The sequence below is a fragment of the Natrix helvetica genome, assembly GCF_964273705.1.
Source record: "Natrix helvetica genome assembly, chromosome: 11".
Lineage (NCBI taxonomy): Eukaryota > Metazoa > Chordata > Lepidosauria > Squamata > Natricidae > Natrix > Natrix helvetica.
The window spans coordinates 5,162,211-5,180,731 of record NC_138562.1 but is presented as its reverse complement, the minus strand read 5'-3'; the positions used below and the strand labels follow the sequence as shown (position 1 = coordinate 5,180,731).

Below are 18,521 nucleotides of genomic sequence, written 5' to 3'. Positions count from 1 at the left end.
TTTTGTAAATGTACAATGAATGTATTGAGCAAAGAAAATGGAGATAACTAAGCATTCTAATATCATTATACCCAGAGGGAAAAATGGGTCAACTGACCTCCTTTTTCTTTTGGCCTCATGATTCTCAGCTAATCCTTGGAATCTATTCTGCACACCCAGCTGCACCTTTAAGAGAATACTAACAGAATAACTGAGTTGGAAGGGACCTTAGAGGTCTTCCAATCTAACCCCCTGCTTAAGCAGAAGATTTTACCCCAATTCTAGACATCTAATATCTTCTTTAAAGCATCCAGTGTTGGAGCACCCACAACCTCTGGAGGCAAGTTGTTCCATTGATTAATTGTTCTCACTGTAAGGAAATTCCTCCTTAGTTCTAGGTTGCTTCTCTCCTTGGTTAGTTTCCATCCATTGCTTCTTGTTCTGCCTTCTGGTGCTTTGGAGAATAGCTTGATCCATTCTTCTTTGTGGCAGCCCCTCAAATATTGGAAGACTGCTTACACGTCACCCCTGGACCTTCTTTTCACTAGACTAGACTAGACAAACCCAATTCCTGCAACCCTTCATGGTATGTTTTAGCCTCCAGCCCCCTAATCATCTTTAAAGTAAATTAAAGTTAAATCTTGGACCACCTTTAGGTAATCCAAGAGCTCCCTCTGCTGGGAAGAAGTGGTGGTTTTTCTAAAATGCAAGCAAAGAATGGAGGAAACTTATAAAGCTGTTTTCCAGGATGCTAAGTGGGTGAGTGCCAGTTTCTCGTTTGTGGTTTTCCATTATTAATTCCTAAATTCTGTTACTGCCATTCCTTTACTACTTTGAGATTTTAAAACAAAAACATGTTGTTCAGTTTAATATATTTTATTTTTAAATCAAATTTATATGAAATTTATATTTTATATCACAATCAGATACGTTCATATTTAAAAACAACAGCTAAAATTGAGCAGTTTAAAAGTTAGCATCATAGATGTATAATGCAAAAGCATTATTTAAATGAAGCTGATTTTCAGTATTCCTAAATTGAATGAGAATTGTAGGAAACGTTCTACAACAAATATTGTCATATAGCTACGGTGCTGAAATATTTCCATTGGTGCATAAATTTGCTACTACTTTCAAAAGAATAATTGGAAAAGCTGACTAAAACATTAAAAAGTGATGCTTTTGTATGAGATTTATATTGTGTGGAGGGGGGGGTGAAAAGGGGGAAAATTTGTTTGTACAAAAAGTGATGCTTTACAAAGTTACCTAGCTTAAATTTTCAGCAAGGAAAAAAAAAGCAATTTGGAAGCTGCTGAGGAAAAATTCCACAGGACAGTAAATGGTTGACAAAGTTGAAGTTTCCTCATCAAATATGAGTAAATAACACAAGCTACCATATTTTCCGGAGTATAAGACGCACCCTTTCCCCCCCCAAAAAAAGAGGGTGAAAATTTGGCTGTGTCTTATACACCGAATACAGCATTTATGGCCTCCTGAAACCACCCCCCCTCGCAAAAATGAATGTGCAGAAGGTTCTGCTCGTTTTTGCCCCCCCCCCTCGGCTTCCAGGAACACTCTACAAGCCTCTTAAACAACTATGCATGGTCTGTTTTTTGCAGAAAAACAGGGGGCAAAAACAAGCGTTTTCTGGAACCCCCAGGAACACTTTGGAGGCCTATCAAACTCTCTGGATGCCCCATGTTTTGACAGAAAATGTGGCATGCAGAGGGTTTGGGAGGCCTGCAGTACACAAAAACTTTTTTAAAAAAATTACTTTTTCAAAATTTTGGTCCATCTTAATACTCCGAAAAATACAGTAAATAGAAGCAGAGCAGGAAAAACAAAGAGTAGTAATGTTCACAGAATTATCCTTCAGACTGATGTGATGAAGACAATAGATGCTCTTTGCTTAGTCCTAGACCTGAGAGCAACTTCTCTGGAGCCCTAAAACATCTGGGATCCCAGCTTGGGCTGAGCTTTGTACAGGGACACCCGACTTACAAGTAAGAAACCCTACCTAACCCCTGCTGCAGATGGTGGCCTGAAGTCGCTGAGGAATTCAAGAAGTTCACAGAAGTTTACAAATCTCCATGTGATTAAAAACCTCCATTTGGAGATGCCACAAACTTATCTTGGGCTCTCATTTACTTCCTGCTGCTCATTCCAAGCACAGCACAACCATTTAAATATGAGCCAGCCGTGTGCAGCAGCTGACAAAAAAGCCAACACAGTTCTAGGCTGCATAAACAGAGGGAGAGAATCAAGATCACGTGAAGTGTTAATACCACTTTATAATGCCTTGGTAAAGCCACACTTGGAATACTGCATTCAGTTCTGGTCGCCACGATGTAGAAAAGATGTGGAGACTCTAGAAAGAGTGCAGAGAAGAGCAACAAAGATGATTAGGGGACTGGAGACTAAAACATATGAAGAACGGTTGCAGGAACTAGGTATGTCTAGCTTAAGAGAAAGAAGGACTAGGCGAGACATGATAGCAGTGTTCCAATATCTCAGGGGTTGCCACAAAGAAGAGGGAGTCAAGCTATTCTCCAAGGCACCTGAGGGTAGAACAAGAAGCAATGGGTGCCAACCAGGGCCGGATTTAGATGAAAAGAGGCCCTAGGCTATTCCACTTATGGGGCCCTTTCACCTCCCATTTTTAAGTTTGTAAATTACATGAGAGATAATAAAATACATCATTACTGTGATATATATCAATATATTAAATGAAACATGTTGTAATTGGTACTAACCTTTATAAAAAATGTGGCACGGATAATAAATAAAAATAAAAGGCCCGTCTTGATCTTGAGGCCCTAGGCTGAAGCCTAGTTAGCCTATAGGAAAATCTGGCCCTGGTGCCCACCAATCAAGGAGAGAAGCAACTTAGATGTAAAGAGAAATTTCCTGACAGTGAAAACAATTAACCCAGATTTTCACCCTCTTTTTTGAGGGAAAAAGGTGCGTCTTATACTGCGAAAAATATGGTAATTGGGCTGGTTCTGCATGGCGGTGTTGAAGGGAAAGGGGTTTCCTTCCCCAAATAAAAGCCCCCACATTAGACGTCCGAGGATGCCAGGGTCGGTGTTGCCTTCTCCTCTCTCTTCTTCTTCTCCTTAATTACAGCGGAGGTATAATAATGCTTGAATTTTATGAAAAAGATGGGGATGGGGATAATGATGGTTAGCAGGCCGCAAAGCACCGCTAAGGCCGCAATCGCTTTACTAGCTGTCTGGGTGGGGTACATATCGCCGTAGCCGATGGTGGTCAAGGTGATCACACCCCACCAGAAGGACGAGAAGATGTCGTGAAACAGCGATTCTGGGTGACCCTCAATCAATTCAGCAAACAATACGAGGGTGCCAAAGAAAAGGATTTCGAAAAGGAAAACCCACATCAGGATGGCCGTCTCCTTCAAGACGGACTTGAACATGTAGGGGAAGACTCTCAGCATCATCGGGGTCTCCAGCAGCTTGAAGACCTTCAAGAGTTTGATGATATACACCACGCGGAACAAGTTCAGCCAACAGGGCAGAACCTCAGGCTGGTGTCCACGTCCACTGAAAAAGAGGTCCAGGCAAACTGGGAAAAGCGCCAGGAAATCAACCACATTCATGGGCTTCCGGAAGAATTTCTTTTTGTCTGGACAGGAAACGAGCCGGATGACAAATTCACCCATGAAGCAGAGAACGAAGAAGAGCTCCAGGTGGAGGAGAGGAGGTTTCTGTGGACACAATGACTCCACTGAGAGGTGGTGAGCGTGGGCGAAGTCGTGGTATCCCAGGGAGTCTTCACGTTGGCCTCCTTTGGTGCAAAGGATGGTGATGAGGACAACGTTGAACAGGAGGGACATGACTGCGAAGCCCTACAAGGGAGGAGAGAGATCCCACGTCAGTTGACAGGAGCATCTCCTCCCCAACTCGATTGTAAATCAACCAGAGGAGGAACACAGCCACAACTGCCAGCCAAGGGTCATCACTTCACCAGTGTTTCTCAACCGTGTCAACTTGAAGATGTCTGGACTTCAACTCCCAGAATTCCCCAATGCTGGCTGGGGAATTCTGGGAGTTGAAGTCCAGACATCTTCAAGTTGACACGGTTGAGAAACACTGGCTTAAACCTACATACAACTCTACATTCACCTCCCACCCCCTGGTATGTGCTACTTCTCCCTTCTCTTATTTTATGATTAAGTTCTTCCCCTCCCATCAAATAGTGGTAGGGATAATCAGACCCAATTATAAGGAAAATTTATGAATGTGCAGAAATGGATAGACTGTCTATGGAAATGAAGGAGAGAGAAGAAACCGAGTATTATCAAATTTGGAATAGATGGTATTCCTGGCTTGAGAGTAAATGTAGAACTTAAGGTAAAAAGGGTAATATATAGAGAGTATTTAAATAAGGATATAACTTAGGATATTGATATGGAGATATAATTTTTGGTAAATAGGAATGTTACGAAAAATAGATATACCGATATGGAAAAGCTGTTACAAGTGTACATTTGTGTTTTGTTTTTTAAATGTTGGAAAATGTAATAAATACTATTAAAAAACAAATAGTGGTAGGGATAACGGGAAGATGTCTATAGGAGGCTAACGGCTTCCATTTACAGTTTTAAATTCTGAAACCAAACCACCATCATTTAACCCTCTTGTCATTGGACTTTGGTGACGTAGTTTGGGTCACCTGGAGACTTTCCACTCCTATTTTCCTCCTTGAAAAGTCTACAAAAGGAAGACAAAGAACAAAACATACATCTCTTGGTCATCAGGTGTTGAAGGAGTTTGGGCTCTGGATTTTAAATGGCTGGACCAGAAAACATTGAAAATGAAAAGTGTCCTTTTCCAAGATCAATAACTCATCACTTAAGAATATTCATGATTAGATGACAGCAATAGGCCTCTATGGTGTCAAACAGTTTTTTCTAAGGTAAAGGTTCCCCTTGGACATATGTGCTACTCATTCCCGACTCTAGGGGGCAGTGCTCATCTCCATTCCAAAGCCAAAGAGCCAGCGCCATCCGAAGATGTCTCCATGGTCATGTGGCTGGCATGACTAAGCACCAAAGGCGCACAGAATGCTGTTCCCTTCCCATCAAAGGTGGTTCCTATTTTTCTACTTGCATTTTTTACATGCTTTCGAACTGCTAGGTTGGCAGGAACTGGGACAAGTAACAGGAGCTCAGTCCGTTACGCGGCGCTAGGGATTCAAACCGCTGAACTGCCAACCTCTCGATCGACAAGCTCAGCGTCTTAGCCACTGAGCCACCGCGTCCCTATTAGTTTTTTCTTGGGAGACCCTGAAAACAGATCCCAGCAGATCTTCCTGCCAAGTTTGAGCTTCTCTTGCTTCTAAGGGAGGCTTCTAAATTAGCTCTCCCACCTGCCCTCCAATCGTCAGAAGAGCTCTGTTAGAGATTAGAGAATCCCAAAACAAGGAGCAGGAAAAGAAAAAGGATGGGGTTAATTGGAGGGGGCAAAATCAAAGGGGGATGAAATAGGCCGGACCAGGAACAGCAGTAGAGGAGAAAAGCATCTGATGGAAAGAAGCCCCACATAAGGCAGGAGTGACATGCGGGTACAAGACAAGGAGTCAGTGGAGGCCACATCCACAGGAGGAGAAGCTCAGGATCACGCCTGCTCCCTGCGTCCTTTTTCTATTTTGACCCAGAACACTGCACCCTGCGTGGCATTTTAGGAGAAACACTGACATATCAGAGCATGTTTAAGGAATGGTCGGAGGCATCGGGGATTGGTCAGCCTGGGGAAAGGGACACCACCGGGAGATTCCAGAGATTAAAAAACAGCCACAAAGCCACTAACTCTTGATAGACCCTCTGACCAAGAATTTTCCCAACCACGGAAGCTGACAATGCTATACAGGGTATGGCAGAGAATCTAGGGAACCCAAAAGTTTTCCCTAAAACTTTTTTTAGTGGAAAGAGTAAGGTTCTACATGTAGGCAAGAAAAACGAAATACACAGGTACAGCATAGGTGGTAACCTTGCTCAATAGTAGTAATTGTGAGAGGGATCTTGGAGTCCTAGTGGACAACCATTGAAATATGAGCCAGCAGTGTGCAGCAGCTGCCCAAAAAGCCAACACAGTTCTATTCTGCATCAACAGAGGGATAGAATCAAGATCACGTGAAGGGTTAATACCACTTTACAACGCCTTGGTAAGGCCACACTTGGAATACGGCATTCAGTTTTGTTTGCCATGATGTGAAAAAGATGTGGAGACTCTAGAAAGAATGCAGAGAGGAGCAACTCTGCACTCTTTCTAGTCTCCACATCTTTTTTACATCATGGCAAACAAAACTAAATGCTGTATTCCAAGTGTGGCCTTACCAAGGCTAAAACATATGAAGAACAGTTGCAGGAACTGGGTATGTCTAGTCTAGTGAAGAGAAGAACCAGGGGAGACAGGATAGCAGTCTTCCAAGAAGAAGGAGTCAAACTATTCTCCAAAGCACCTGCGGGCAGGACAAGAAGCAATGGGTGGAAACTAATCAAGGAGAGAAGCAACTTAGAACTAAGCAGAAATTTCCTGACAGAACAATTAATCAGTGGAACAACTTGCCTCCAGAAGTTGTGAATGCTCCAATACTGGACGTTTTTAAGAAGATGTTGGATAACCATTTTCCTGAAGTGGTGTAGTGTTTCCTGCCTAGGCAGGGGACATGAGTAGAAGACCTCCAAGGTCCCTTCCATTATTCTATTCTATTCATTTATTTTATTTTATTTTATTCTTTTATTCTATTCTATTCCTATTTCTAGTGCTGTGCTGTGCTGTTCCATTCTATTCTATTCCTAATGCATTCCTTATTCCTTATTCCATTCCATGGCACTTCTGAACTATGGTTAGAGTTCCTGCCTGGGCTGAAGCTGTACTACCCTCCGCAGGTCCCTTAGCTCTTTGGGCAGATGCCCACCGGCAGGGTTGGCAGGCAATCCTCAGCGCCCCTTCCCCCCTCCTCTTCCCATCCCCAGAGTGTCCCCAGGAAAGGGGAGCCAACCCCCCTCCCCCCCAGGACCTTCAACATTTGGCTCAGCCGTGCCTGTTCCCCCCGCGACTGCTCTTTGCTGGGGGAGGGGGGGAGAAGGTTCTCAGACCGGGGCGACCCCAGCCCAGGAGCCACCCCCCCGCCGGCTCACCATGGCCCAGGGCGACGAGCGCGGCTCCTCCAGGAGAGCCCAGGCCAGCGGCGTCCACCGCGCCCACCGCCCGCCCGTCCCTCGCGGACCCCGCTCCAGCAAGCCGCGCCGGTCGTCTGGGCGGCCGGTCCCCTCGGCCTCTTCCTCCTCGTCATCGTCGGGGCAGAGCTTCCTCCAGCAGCAGGCGGGCAGCCGCGCCTCCGCCAGCCCCCAGAAGGCCAGCTCGGCCCGCAGCGCGGCGCCGCAGGCGGTGGGGCCGTGCAGGTGACCGCTGCGGCAGAGGTGCAGCACCTGCTCGAAGAGGCGGCCGCTGCGGTCGAAGAAGAACTCGTCGGCGCGGGCGTCGTAGGGGAAGCGGGACGCCGCCCCGGGCTCCGCCAGCCGGGCCAACTTGGTGCCCGGGAAGGAGGCCAGGGTGGCGCGGCAGGGACGGTAGCGGAGCCCCCCCACGTTCAGAGTGACTCGGCCCGACGGCTCCTCCATGGCCGGCGCGGGGCTCCCAAGAGCCGGAGGAGAAGAAGCCAAAGCGGCGGTGCTGGGAGTGCCGAGGGCGCCGCTCTCCCTCTCGGCCGTCGGACTCCCTCCGGACGCTCCTTCGCAGCTGCGGGACTCTGCTCGCCTTCCTCCCGCTGCCCTCCGGCGGCCCGTCTCGCAGGGCGCCGCGGAGGAGGAGGAGGAGGAGGAGGAGGAGGAGGCGTCGAGGCCCCACCTCGCTACCTGGCCTGAGCAGGGGGTTGGACTAGATGACCTCCCGGGTCCCTTCCAACTCTGTTACTCTTCACTAGCCAGGTGCTTGGCGGCTTCACGCCCCGCCGCTGCCCGTGCTCCGGCTCCTCGTCTCCCGCTCCCCTTCCGAGTGGCGAGAGCAGCGGCGGCGGCGGCGGCGGCGCGGGCAAGGGGCCACGGAGCCGCCCAGGCGAGCGGCGGTGCGAGGCGGCCAATCCGGTGACAGTCGCCCCCCGCCCCCACCTACCGCCTAGCTGGAAGCGGACCGGCCGCCCGTTGCGCAAGGAGGAAAGAGCCGTCCCGCCCCGGCCCGGAGCCCCCACCCGAAAACATGGGGGGATGGAAGACCCCCCTCCTCACGGACACACACGCGCGTGCATCCAGCCCCCCCTCCCACACATGAGTTGTCCTCAGGGCCGCCGAGAGAATTGGACTTATATGCCCCCCCTCACCTACACATGGACACATAAATCAGTAATGTCCTAATTGCACATCTATTAATTGCATTCAAACGTACTTGCAAATACATTAAGAAGAGGGCAGGTACTTCTGTAAAAGGCAATAAAAGCGACAATGCACATTAGTAGGTAAACAATAATGAAACAATATACAGAAGCAATGAATTGAATACTAGATTGATGACAATATACAGTTATATATAACAATTATTATAGTTGGGATGCAGTGGCATGTGTGTTATAGACACAAAGTACAGAGCATGAAGTATATATCCTGTATAGTGTTTTTCCTTTAAAAAATTGGGCTTTGTAAAACTTTTTTTAAAAAAATTCCCCTGGCAAAAATTTCAGCTTTCTTAAAAACTCAGAAGCAGGAGAACTATAGACAGGAATGGGTAAAATGGATTGATTACATACAGAATAGATACCAGAGAGGAGGTATTATGTAGCCTTTAGGTAAGAATGTTTAGACTGATAGATGATTCGAGTAAATAATACATGGGCTGCTTGGAATTGTCAGAGTGGTGTACAGCGGAAGTCGGGGGGGGGGCTTGAGTGGGAGGTGAGGGTGGGTTAGGGTGGAGGGTGGGGTAATATATATGCATAATTAAACTAGAAGATGGGATTAATGAAATATTGTTATTCTAAGAGAAATTATATTATGATTTATATATGTTTAATTAACTTAGAAGATGGGATTAATGGGCTATTGTTACTTATGTTTGTTGGGAGGTGAGAGGGTATAATATGTGAATGAGTAATCTATTTTAAGATGGGGGAGGGGAGGGGGTAAAGTCTTTAGTATAATATTTGAATGAGAATTTTTTTTGAGGGGGGGTTGGGGGAGGGGAGGGGGCATAGCATGTGTATGAGATTTACATGGTATGGTGGGGGGGGTTAAAAAGGGGAAATTTGTTTGTATAAAACTTTTTCAATTAAAAAAAAAATCCCCTTCATGGGTCCCCTTTGAGCTCCATGGGCCCGGAACAATCTACCGGCTGCACCCCCCCTCTCCCCAGGCCTGAGGAGGTTGTTGGTTACCTTAAATGCAGAGTTGCGAGCTGTTTTGTCACTTTCCATAATGAAAAGCGTTATAGAAATAATTGCGGAAGTCCATCAAGAGCAAACTCGACAGTACAATTTTTTTCTGTCATAATAGTAATAGTTTTTTCTTTATATACTTCAATTCCTATTTTAACATTACAACTTAACATACGTATCTCCTGTCATTTCTCTTCCTAAATTGTTTAATTTTATACTTTTTATCCACAATCATTTTCTAACCAATGATAAAATAACCCCCATATATTATAATAATTGGATTCTTCCTTTCCTTTAATTGCGAGTGTTGATCTGCTCATTTCGGCACGTTCTAATATTTTCTTAATCACCTTTTCATCTTTAGGGATTTCTTTAGCCTTGCAATTTTGTGCAAATACAATTCTAGCCACAGTCATTACATGAATAATCAAATATACCTTTTCTTTGCTATATTTCCCTGGTAAGATACCCAACAAAAACAATTCAGGTTTTAAGTCAATATGTTGCTGCGTCATATTCTCCAACCACATTCAAATTCTTGCCCAGCATTTTTTCGCTTCTATATATGTCCACCACAATGTAGACAGACTAGATGGCCTCAAGGACCCCCTGGCTCTTTAGTAACGGGCTGAGCTCCTTTTTCTCCCCAGGGCTGCCGTTCCCTTACCCCAGGGGTGTCCAAACTTGGGAACTTTAAGACTTGTGGACGTCAACTCCCAGAATTCCCCAGCCAGCCATGCTGGCTGGGGGATTCTGGGAGTTGAAGTCCACAAGTCTTAAAGTTCCCAAGTTTGGACACCCCTGCCTTATCCGCTGAAACAAATGGCTGAAATGCATTTGATCGACCTACTGGTTAATTTCTCTGCCATCCAAACCTGGAAGTGATGTGGGGGTGCGGGGGCAGGGAGGTTGGGGGGCTGCCTCTGTCTTGGGTAAGATGGGTGGATTCTGTGCTGGTCCTTTAGCCAGGCTGCCAAACTGACCACCTGGAGCTGCTTTTGCGGGAAGCAAAGACAACCAGCATCCAAAGAGAGGCAGACAGGGGAGGCTTTCAATTGGAGACTGTGGGGAGAAATGGACCTTGGCTCCCCCATCTCTCTGGGCAGAGAAATGGGGCACCAGAAGCGTGGGGTCCCACCCTATTCTCCCCTTCGTTGTCAGCATGACAAAGTTGTGCTAAAAGTCCAATTGTCCATCCTTCTAGATTAAAAAGATGGGGGCTCCATTCGACAAACTAGAATAACTGCTGCTGATGAGTTTTACGTTGTTGTTTTCTAAAGACGCTTATAATTATGGTCAAGTTATATTATGAATCATTTGACTACGTTTGCTTTGGAAAGAAAGTTGCTCAATTTCCGAAATGAAATAAAATAGAGTTGGTTCGTGTGTGTGTGTGTGTGTGTGTGTGTGTGTGTGAAAATTAAAATTAAAAAAAAAATAAAGACAGAAGAAGATCACTCTGCTATTGCCAAAGCAATGGGAAGGGACAGAGCATGATGTTCAGGGAAAGATCTTATGCAATCTGCCCACCCCTCTTCCCCCACCACCCCTCTGGTGCCTCTGTTTAGAGTCTGGCTTTGTATTTTTGGCCTTCATGAGTTGGACATGAGCCCAGCACATCCTGTTTTCCTCTCCTCCTCCTCCTCCTCCTCCTCCTCCTCCTCCTCCTCCTCCTCCTCCTCCTCCTCCTCCTCCTCCTCCTCCTCCTCCTCCTCCTCCTCCTCCTCCTCCTCCTCCTCCTCCTCCTCCTCCTCCCTCCTCCTCCTCTTCTTCTTCTTCCTTTTGCAGGCTGCTTTTTCCAAGACTCTGCAAAACTGCTCTACAAGATTAAAGGTAAAAAGAGAAAAGAGAAGGAGAAGATTGCTGGAGCCTCAGTGGAGCTGGGGAAGGAACCAGGAGTTGAAAAGTGGCGTTCTCGGATGCCAGAGAGGAGTAACGTAAAACCGATTCCAGGGGCTCAACAGCCTTTGTATCGAAGAAGGAGCCAGGTCTGGTGCTTTCATTGGGGTGGATTATAAAAGACTCGGGTTGTTACTACCACTTGTGTTTGGGCAGAAACTGGCTGAATACATTTAACATTTAATTACAACCAGGAACTTTTTACTCTCTGGTATGGGTTTTGTGGGGAAGCGGTGGCTCAGTGGCTAAGACGCTGAGCTTGTTGATCAAAAAGGTTGGCAGTTCGGTGGTTCGAATCCCTAGAGCTGCGTAATAGGGTGAGTTCCCATTACTTGTCCCAGCTGCCAACGTAGCAGTTCGAACGCATGTAAAAAATGCAAGTAGAAAAATAGGGACCACCTTTGGTGGGAAGGGAACAGCATTCCATGCGCCTGTGGCATTTAGTCATGCCGGCCACATGACCACAGAGACGTCTTCGGACAGCGCTGGCTCTTCAGCTTTGAAACAGAGATGAGCACTGCCCCCTAGAGTTGGGAACGATTAGCACATACAGTATATGCGAGGGGAATCTTTACCTTATGGGGTTTGTGAGCTTCAGAACTGAATGATAGTTCTTATTTTTCTCATGGTCATATATTTATTTTTCTTATTTTTCTAATTTTCAATAAATCATTCAGCTAGCTATGGAAATATTTGCTCAAAATTTCAGGAAATGTTATGCATTTGATTAATTTGTTTTTTTTTTAAATCCTCAGTTTTCAAATAATTCATGTTCCTTGAGCAGACAATTAAAGAGGCAACTGGGTTTCATGTTCAGCCCAGGGGTAACATTCAGCAGGTTCTGACAGGTTCTGGAGGTAGCGGAAATTTTGAATAGTTCGGAGAACAGGCAAATACCACCTCTGGCTGGCCCCTGGAGTGGGGAGGGAATGGAGACAGTATCCTTCCCCTACCATGCCCACCAAGGCATGCCACACCCACCAATCCACGCCCACAGAACCGGTAGTAAAAAAAATTGAATTTCACCCCTGGTTCAGCTTTCATCTTTCTGAGAAAATTACTCTGTTAATTACTTTGGTCTCCATAGCTGGGAAGAACCATCCAAAGGATGGACAGGTATTTGAAAGAATCAGATGATTTAACCTTTTTTTTAAAAAAAAATCTAAGGTGCTAAAATGAATGAGTTAAATTTAACACTTCTTTTGATAATTTATTACCTACTTCTGGGCCACTGATTTTAATGTAAAGAAACACCCAGAAAGGATTATTCTAATGAAGGATGAAGTGTGAAGGAAGTATTTGAGGGCTTGTCCCTTAGTCTCTGGTGGACAACTCTTTTTTCTAAATGTTTGGAGAAACAGTGTGATTGTGATCCACAGAAATCCCTCATTAACTAGGAAATATTGAGAGGAAGTAATATCAGTGGTGGAATCCAATTTTTTTTACTACTGCTTCTGTGGGTGTGGCTTGGTGGGCGTGGCATGGCTTGGTAGGCATGGTAGGGGAAGGATACTGTAAAATCTCCATTTCCTCCCCAATCCAGGGGAAGGATACTGTAAAATCCCCATTCCCTCCCCACTCCAGGGGAAGGATACTGCAAAATCTCCATTCCCTCCCCACTCCAGGGGAAGGATACTGCAAAATCTCCATTCCCTCCCCACTCCAGGGGAAGGATACTGCAAAATCTCCATTTCCTCCCCACTCCAGGGGAAGGATACTATAAAATCCCCATTCCCTCCCCACTCCAGGGGAAGGATACTGTAAAATCCCCATTCCCTCCCCACTCCAGGGGAAGGATCTTGCAAAATCCCCATTCCCTCCCTACTCCAGGGGAAGGATACTGTAAAATCCCCATTCCCTCCCCACTCCAGGGGAAGGATACTGTAAAATCCCCATTCCCTCCCCACTCCAGGGAAGGTTACTACAAAATCTCCATTTCTGCATACTGCAAAATCTCCATTTCCTCCCCACTCCAGGGGAAGGATACTGTAAAATCCCCATTCCCTCCCCACTCCAAGGGAAAGATACTGCAAAATCCCCATTCCCTCCCCACTCCAAGGGAAAGATACTGCAAAATCCCCATTCCCTCCCCACTCCAGGGGAAGGTTACTGTAAAATCCCCATTCCCTCCCCACTCCGGGGGAAGGATACTGAAAAATCCCCATTCCTTCCTCACTCCAGGGGAAGGATACTGCAAAATCTCCATTCCCTCCCCACTCCAGGGGAAGGATACTGCAAAATATCTGTTGGAAGAAATGTTGGGTTCGGCTCCAAGTGGGGGAAAAGACACTGGAGACATGGTGGTTTTATTGGTGACAGGACCACGTGGCTTGAGTCCTGAACAGAAAAGGTGATCACATGCTCCAGTGTTGGGTGAAGAAGAAGAGAAGAGAGTGAGATGCTGAAAGTTCCTGGTTTTATGCCCTGTCTGGGCTTTGATCTTGATCTTGTATTCTGATTGGTTCTCAGACTCCCATAGGGCCATGCAGGGGCAACTCTCTAGGCTGTGTTTTGAATCCAGGTTTGGCTGAGTTCTCAGATGCCACTGGGGAGTTGGGTAAAGGGCCAATATTATCCTGCCTTAATCTCATCCCCTGGAGCTGAAGGGGAGAACTCTTTATTATGTAAAGGGACTGGCTTGGCCTTCTTAATGGCCCATTGACAAAGTGGGTGGAGGCAGGAAGCTGCAGGGAGCTATTCTGTCTTTATAAAACATGTTTCTTCCTTTTCACATCCAGAGAAATATTCTGCCTTTTCAATATTTCCTAGGATATTTCATTTTTCTGGGAGAGGGCTGGGTGATAACTTCCTACATATCCATTTCCTCCCCACTCCAAGGGAAAGATACTGCAAAATCCCCATTCCCTCCCCACTCCAGGGGAAGGATACTGCAAAATCTCCTGTCTCCCAACACTTTTCTTCGAAACAGTATTAAAAGAGTTGGACTCTTAATAATAGTAAGAATAATGATAATAGTACCTACATGATTCCTAGCTACAGCCAAATCACTGGAGAATGAAGCCTCTGCTATCTCCTGGATGAATATTCTAGATCCGTCATGGCAAACCTGTGGCATGCGCGCCAGAGGTGGCACACAGAGCCTTCTCTGTGGGCACGTGCACCATCACCAGCTGCTCTTCTGGTTTTTGGCAGCTGGTTTTTGCGGGCACCAGAGCGCCTGAAAACAGCCTGAAAACGGCTCAAAATATGGCAAAATATGGCAAAAAACAGGCCTTTTTTGACCTTTATTCAGGACATTTTCAGGACATTTTGGGGCCTTTTTCCGGGCCAAAATGGCCTGAAAACAGCCTGAAAATGGCTCTAAAAATGGCCAAAAACAGGCACGTGCACGTCAACCAGCTGGTCTTCAAGTTTACAGTGCTCCAACGTGCATGCACACATGTTCCAGCTTGGGCACTTGGTGCCAAAAAGGGTTGCCATCACTGTTCTAGATGATGATGTTGGTGGTGGTGATGATGATTATGACGACAGACCTTTTCCTGTTCTTGGCAGCCAGTTGCAAGAGATGAAACCATTGGAGGAAAAGATCTCCTTGAACATTGGGGGTCTCCGGTTTGAGACCTATGCCAGCACCCTCCAGGCTTTCCCTGGCACCAAGCTATGCCGCCTGACGGAGCCCCAGGCAGCCGCCACTTTCGACTACGACCCGGACACCAAGGAGTTCTTCTTTGACAGAAGTTCCTGCCTCTTCGAGGAGGTGCTCAACTACTACAGAACCAAACAGCTCCACTGCCCTGACCTGACCTGCAAGTCGGCCCTGGATGAGGAGTTGGCCTTCTGGGGGCTCAGCAACGCCCCCCTGGCACCCTGCTGCTGGCAGAAATTGGCCATCGCTGAGAGGCAAAAGGAAGAGTACGGCCTCCGGGAGGAAGACCAAGCAGTCGTTGGGCTCCTGGACCAGGCGGGAGGGAACCAAAGCGCCTGGAGGGGACAATGGAGGACCAGAATCTGGACCATGTTTGAGAAGCCCTTCTCAAGTTTAAGCGCAAAGGTCAACTAGGGTTTGGGGGGGGGGAAAGCATGTGCTCCTTGCAGTCTTGCCTCAGTGTTTTTCTCGGCCACTTCTGGGGCCATAACCCAAGGCCGAGCCAAAGGCACCCGCCCATTTTGTTAGCGTGAAGCGGCTGGTCACTCTTTCAGAACCGCGCTGAGCCTTTAGTCTCCCTGCAGGGCTCAGTGTCTAAGACCCTGAGCTTGTCAATCATAAAGGTCGGCAGTTCAGTGGTTCGAATCCCTCGTACAGGTCTCCTGCATGAGAGGGGTTTGGACTAGATGACCTCCAAGGTCCCTTCCCACTCTCTTACTGTTAAGAGAGTCCAAGGGAAGCTGGAGGGCAACCATTTGGTTGAGTTGCCTGGACCTGCAGGACAAGCTGAGGGTCAGCTGAAGGGCAGTTTATTCACTTTGACGTCCGTTTCTCTCAGGCGCTATAAGAGAATACCTTCAGGATTGTTGGGATGAAGAGCAAGGCACATCAAGTATAAATCTTGCTGCTCGTTATAATAGTAGTAAAAGTAAGAATGGCTAGTTGATTAGCTCCCCGTGGGGTGGAAATCAACCTATTCAGGATGCAGCATTGAAACAGCCTACAGCCTCCTCTAGCCTCCTCCTCTAGCTCAGACAAAGCTGGCCAGAGATGAGATTATCCCCCCACCCCCACAATTCTTCCCCAAGTTCATGAGCAGAGCAATTGGGCAGACATTTTCCACCACTGAATGTTTGGAGGGGAAGGAGAAATTCCCCAGGGAGTGCCTGCGAGGAGGCTCTTCCGGAGCTTATGGATGGGAATAGATAGAAGGGGGAGAGGGGGAGAACCAGATGTTAGAGAGAGGTTTGTCCTCTGAAAGGTCGACTATTCAGACCCACATTTGGCCAGCTAGCCTCAGGTATGTACAGGAGCCTCACCAGTCAACCTTGGGGATTTCTCTAAAATCCTCTTCTCTTGGCAAGGACTGTTTTCTCAAGCAGACGGAGGTTGAATAAGAATGCATTTTAAGAAAATGAGGGGTCATTTCAGTGGTGGGATTCAAATTGTTTTTACTACTGGTTCTAGGTGTGGCTTGGTGGGCGTGGCAGGGGAAGGTTACTAAAAAATCCCCATTCCCTCCCCACTCCACGGGAAGGATACCGCAAAATCCCCGTTCCCTCCCCACTTCAGGAGAAGGATACCGCAAAATCTCCATTCCCTCCCCACTCCAGGGGAAGGACACTGCAAAATCTCCATTCCCTCCCCACTCCAGGGGAAGGATACTGCAAAATCTCCATTCCCTCCCCACTCCAGGGGAAGGATACTGCAAAATCTCCATTCCCTCCCCACTCCAGGGGAAGGACACTGCAAAATCTCCATTCCCTCCCCACTCCAGGGGAAGGATACTGCAAAATCCCCATTCCCTCCCCACTCCAGGGGAAGGATACTGCAAAATCCCCATTCCCTCCCCACTCCAGGGGAAGGATACTGCAAAATCTCCATTCCCTCCCCACTCCAGGGGAAGGATACTGCAAAATCTCCATTCCCTCCCCACTTCAGCGGAAGGCTACTGTAAAATCCACATTCCCTTCCCACTTCAGCGGAAGGCTACTGCAAAATCCCCATTCCCTCCTGATCAGCTGGGACTCTGGGACGGGGCCAGTCAGAGGCGGTATTTACCGGTTTTCTGAACTACTCAAAATTTCCACTACCTATTCTCCAGAACTGGTCAGATCATGCTGAATACCACCACGAAATGACCATGTCATTTTGCCCCCGAGATTCTAGTTTCAGATAGTTGACTCCGATGCCCTGGATTCAGAGAGGCGATCCGTGTGCTAAAAGCTGAGCCTCTTTAACCGAACTCACTTGCACAGCTGGCATTTTGCACGGGATATTTGCACAGCCGCCCTGATATTCAGGGTCAGAGACCGGCGTATACCTTTGATTGATAAAGCAATCCATCCATCCTGCTGACCACCTTTCTTTCTCCCCTCCCCAACAGGTCTTGGCTGCTGTGTGTCTGTTCTTCAATATAGGGGTATGCTGCCTTTTTATTGCCAAAGCTTTTGAAGACACCCATTTTTTTCCTGTTTACATCCTGGAAAACCAGACCAACCTTACTTTGGACCTTCACACTGAAGCGGACCATCCCTTTAACACCAAGACCCCTTACCTCCTTCACACGGAACTTTTCTGCGTCCTCTGGTTCATGCTTGAATTTTTTTCGCGACTCCTTTCTTGTCCAAGGAAGAAGGAATTCCTTCAAAGCCCACTGAATGCAGCTGACTTTCTCTGCCTCTTCCCCGTTTACGTCGAACATTCCTTGTATGGGCATCCCGAAAGCCATCTGCATGTTGTATTCTGGCTGGACTTCTTGCGTGCCTTGTACTTCTTCAAACTCTTGAAGGTCCTGAAGCTGGTGGAGACCCCTCTGATGTTAAGAGTGTTGTCCTATACCTCCAGGGCCCTCATCAGGGAGATCCTCCTCCTCCTCGTGGTTCTACTCTTTGAAATCCTTTTCTTTGGCTCTCTCTGTTATTTTGTAGACATCATCGAAGACAACGCATACACACCTTTCCTTGATATCGGCTCAGCTTTCTGGTGGGCAGTGGTCACCTTGACGACAGTAGGTTACGGAGACATGGTACCCCACTCTCCAGTTGGCAAAGTGATTGGAGCCTGCACAGCCCTGTGTGGCATCCTGACCATCATCATCCCAATTCCATTCTTCTGTATCAAATTCCAAGGCTATTACGACACGGTCATGACCAAAGAGAAGAGAAAGAGGCAAATGGTCACCTTGCCATCGTGATGGCTGGGTGGGAAGTTTCCCGTGTTTCATCGGAAAGAGACCTGTATTACCAAACTGATCCTGCTGTTTCCATCCTGCCGCGTGTGTCTTCCCGTAGGAAGGGTTCATTCTTTCATGAAGCCAGTCTGTGCCTGGAACCTCTCCACCATGGACATGATCCCCATCCCCATAAAAAGTCTTATTTTCAAAAGGTTTCAAAGTACAATACAATAGCAGAGTTGTAAGGGACCTTGGAGGTCTTCTAGTCCAACCCCCTGCCTAGGCAGGAAACCTATACCATTTCAGACAAATGGCTATCCAACATCCTCTTGAAGACTTTCAGTTTTGGGGCATTCACAACTTCTGGAGGCAAGTTGTTCCACTGATTTAATTGTTCTCACTGTCAGGAAATTTCTCCTCGGTTCTAAGTTGCTTCTCTCCTTGATTAGTTTCTACCCATTGCTTCTTGTTCTA

At 47.0% G+C, this 18,521-nt stretch overlaps 2 protein-coding genes across 4 annotated transcripts; one reads left to right on the top strand and one right to left on the bottom strand.

The window, feature by feature from the left end:
- Positions 1 to 836: 836 nt before the first annotated feature.
- On the bottom strand, positions 837 to 7,984 carry LOC309397730 (voltage-gated potassium channel KCNC1-like). The gene is made up of 2 exons (XM_081964014.1): positions 7,142 to 7,984; positions 837 to 3,844 (listed from the first exon to the last, which is right to left on the bottom strand). Exons 1-2 carry the CDS (start codon positions 7,622 to 7,624, stop codon positions 3,038 to 3,040), a joined length of 1,290 nt encoding a protein of 429 aa, XP_081820140.1. The 5' UTR covers positions 7,625 to 7,984; the 3' UTR covers positions 837 to 3,037.
- A 3,173-nt stretch (positions 7,985 to 11,157) lies between these two features.
- LOC309397727 (voltage-gated potassium channel KCNC1-like) lies at positions 11,158 to 18,320 on the top strand. 3 transcript variants are annotated; one of them, XM_081964005.1, is made up of 3 exons: positions 11,158 to 11,199; positions 14,779 to 15,277; positions 17,259 to 18,320. In XM_081964005.1, exons 2-3 carry the CDS (start codon positions 14,792 to 14,794, stop codon positions 18,066 to 18,068), a joined length of 1,296 nt encoding a protein of 431 aa, XP_081820131.1. In that variant the 5' UTR covers positions 11,158 to 11,199; positions 14,779 to 14,791; the 3' UTR covers positions 18,069 to 18,320. The 3 variants fall into 3 exon arrangements, with proteins under 3 accessions (XP_081820131.1, XP_081820129.1, XP_081820130.1); XM_081964003.1 differs by having other exon boundaries at positions 11,160 to 11,354; positions 14,783 to 15,277; XM_081964004.1 differs by lacking the exon at positions 11,158 to 11,199 and adding an exon at positions 11,219 to 11,354.
- Positions 18,321 to 18,521: the final 201 nt, after the last annotated feature.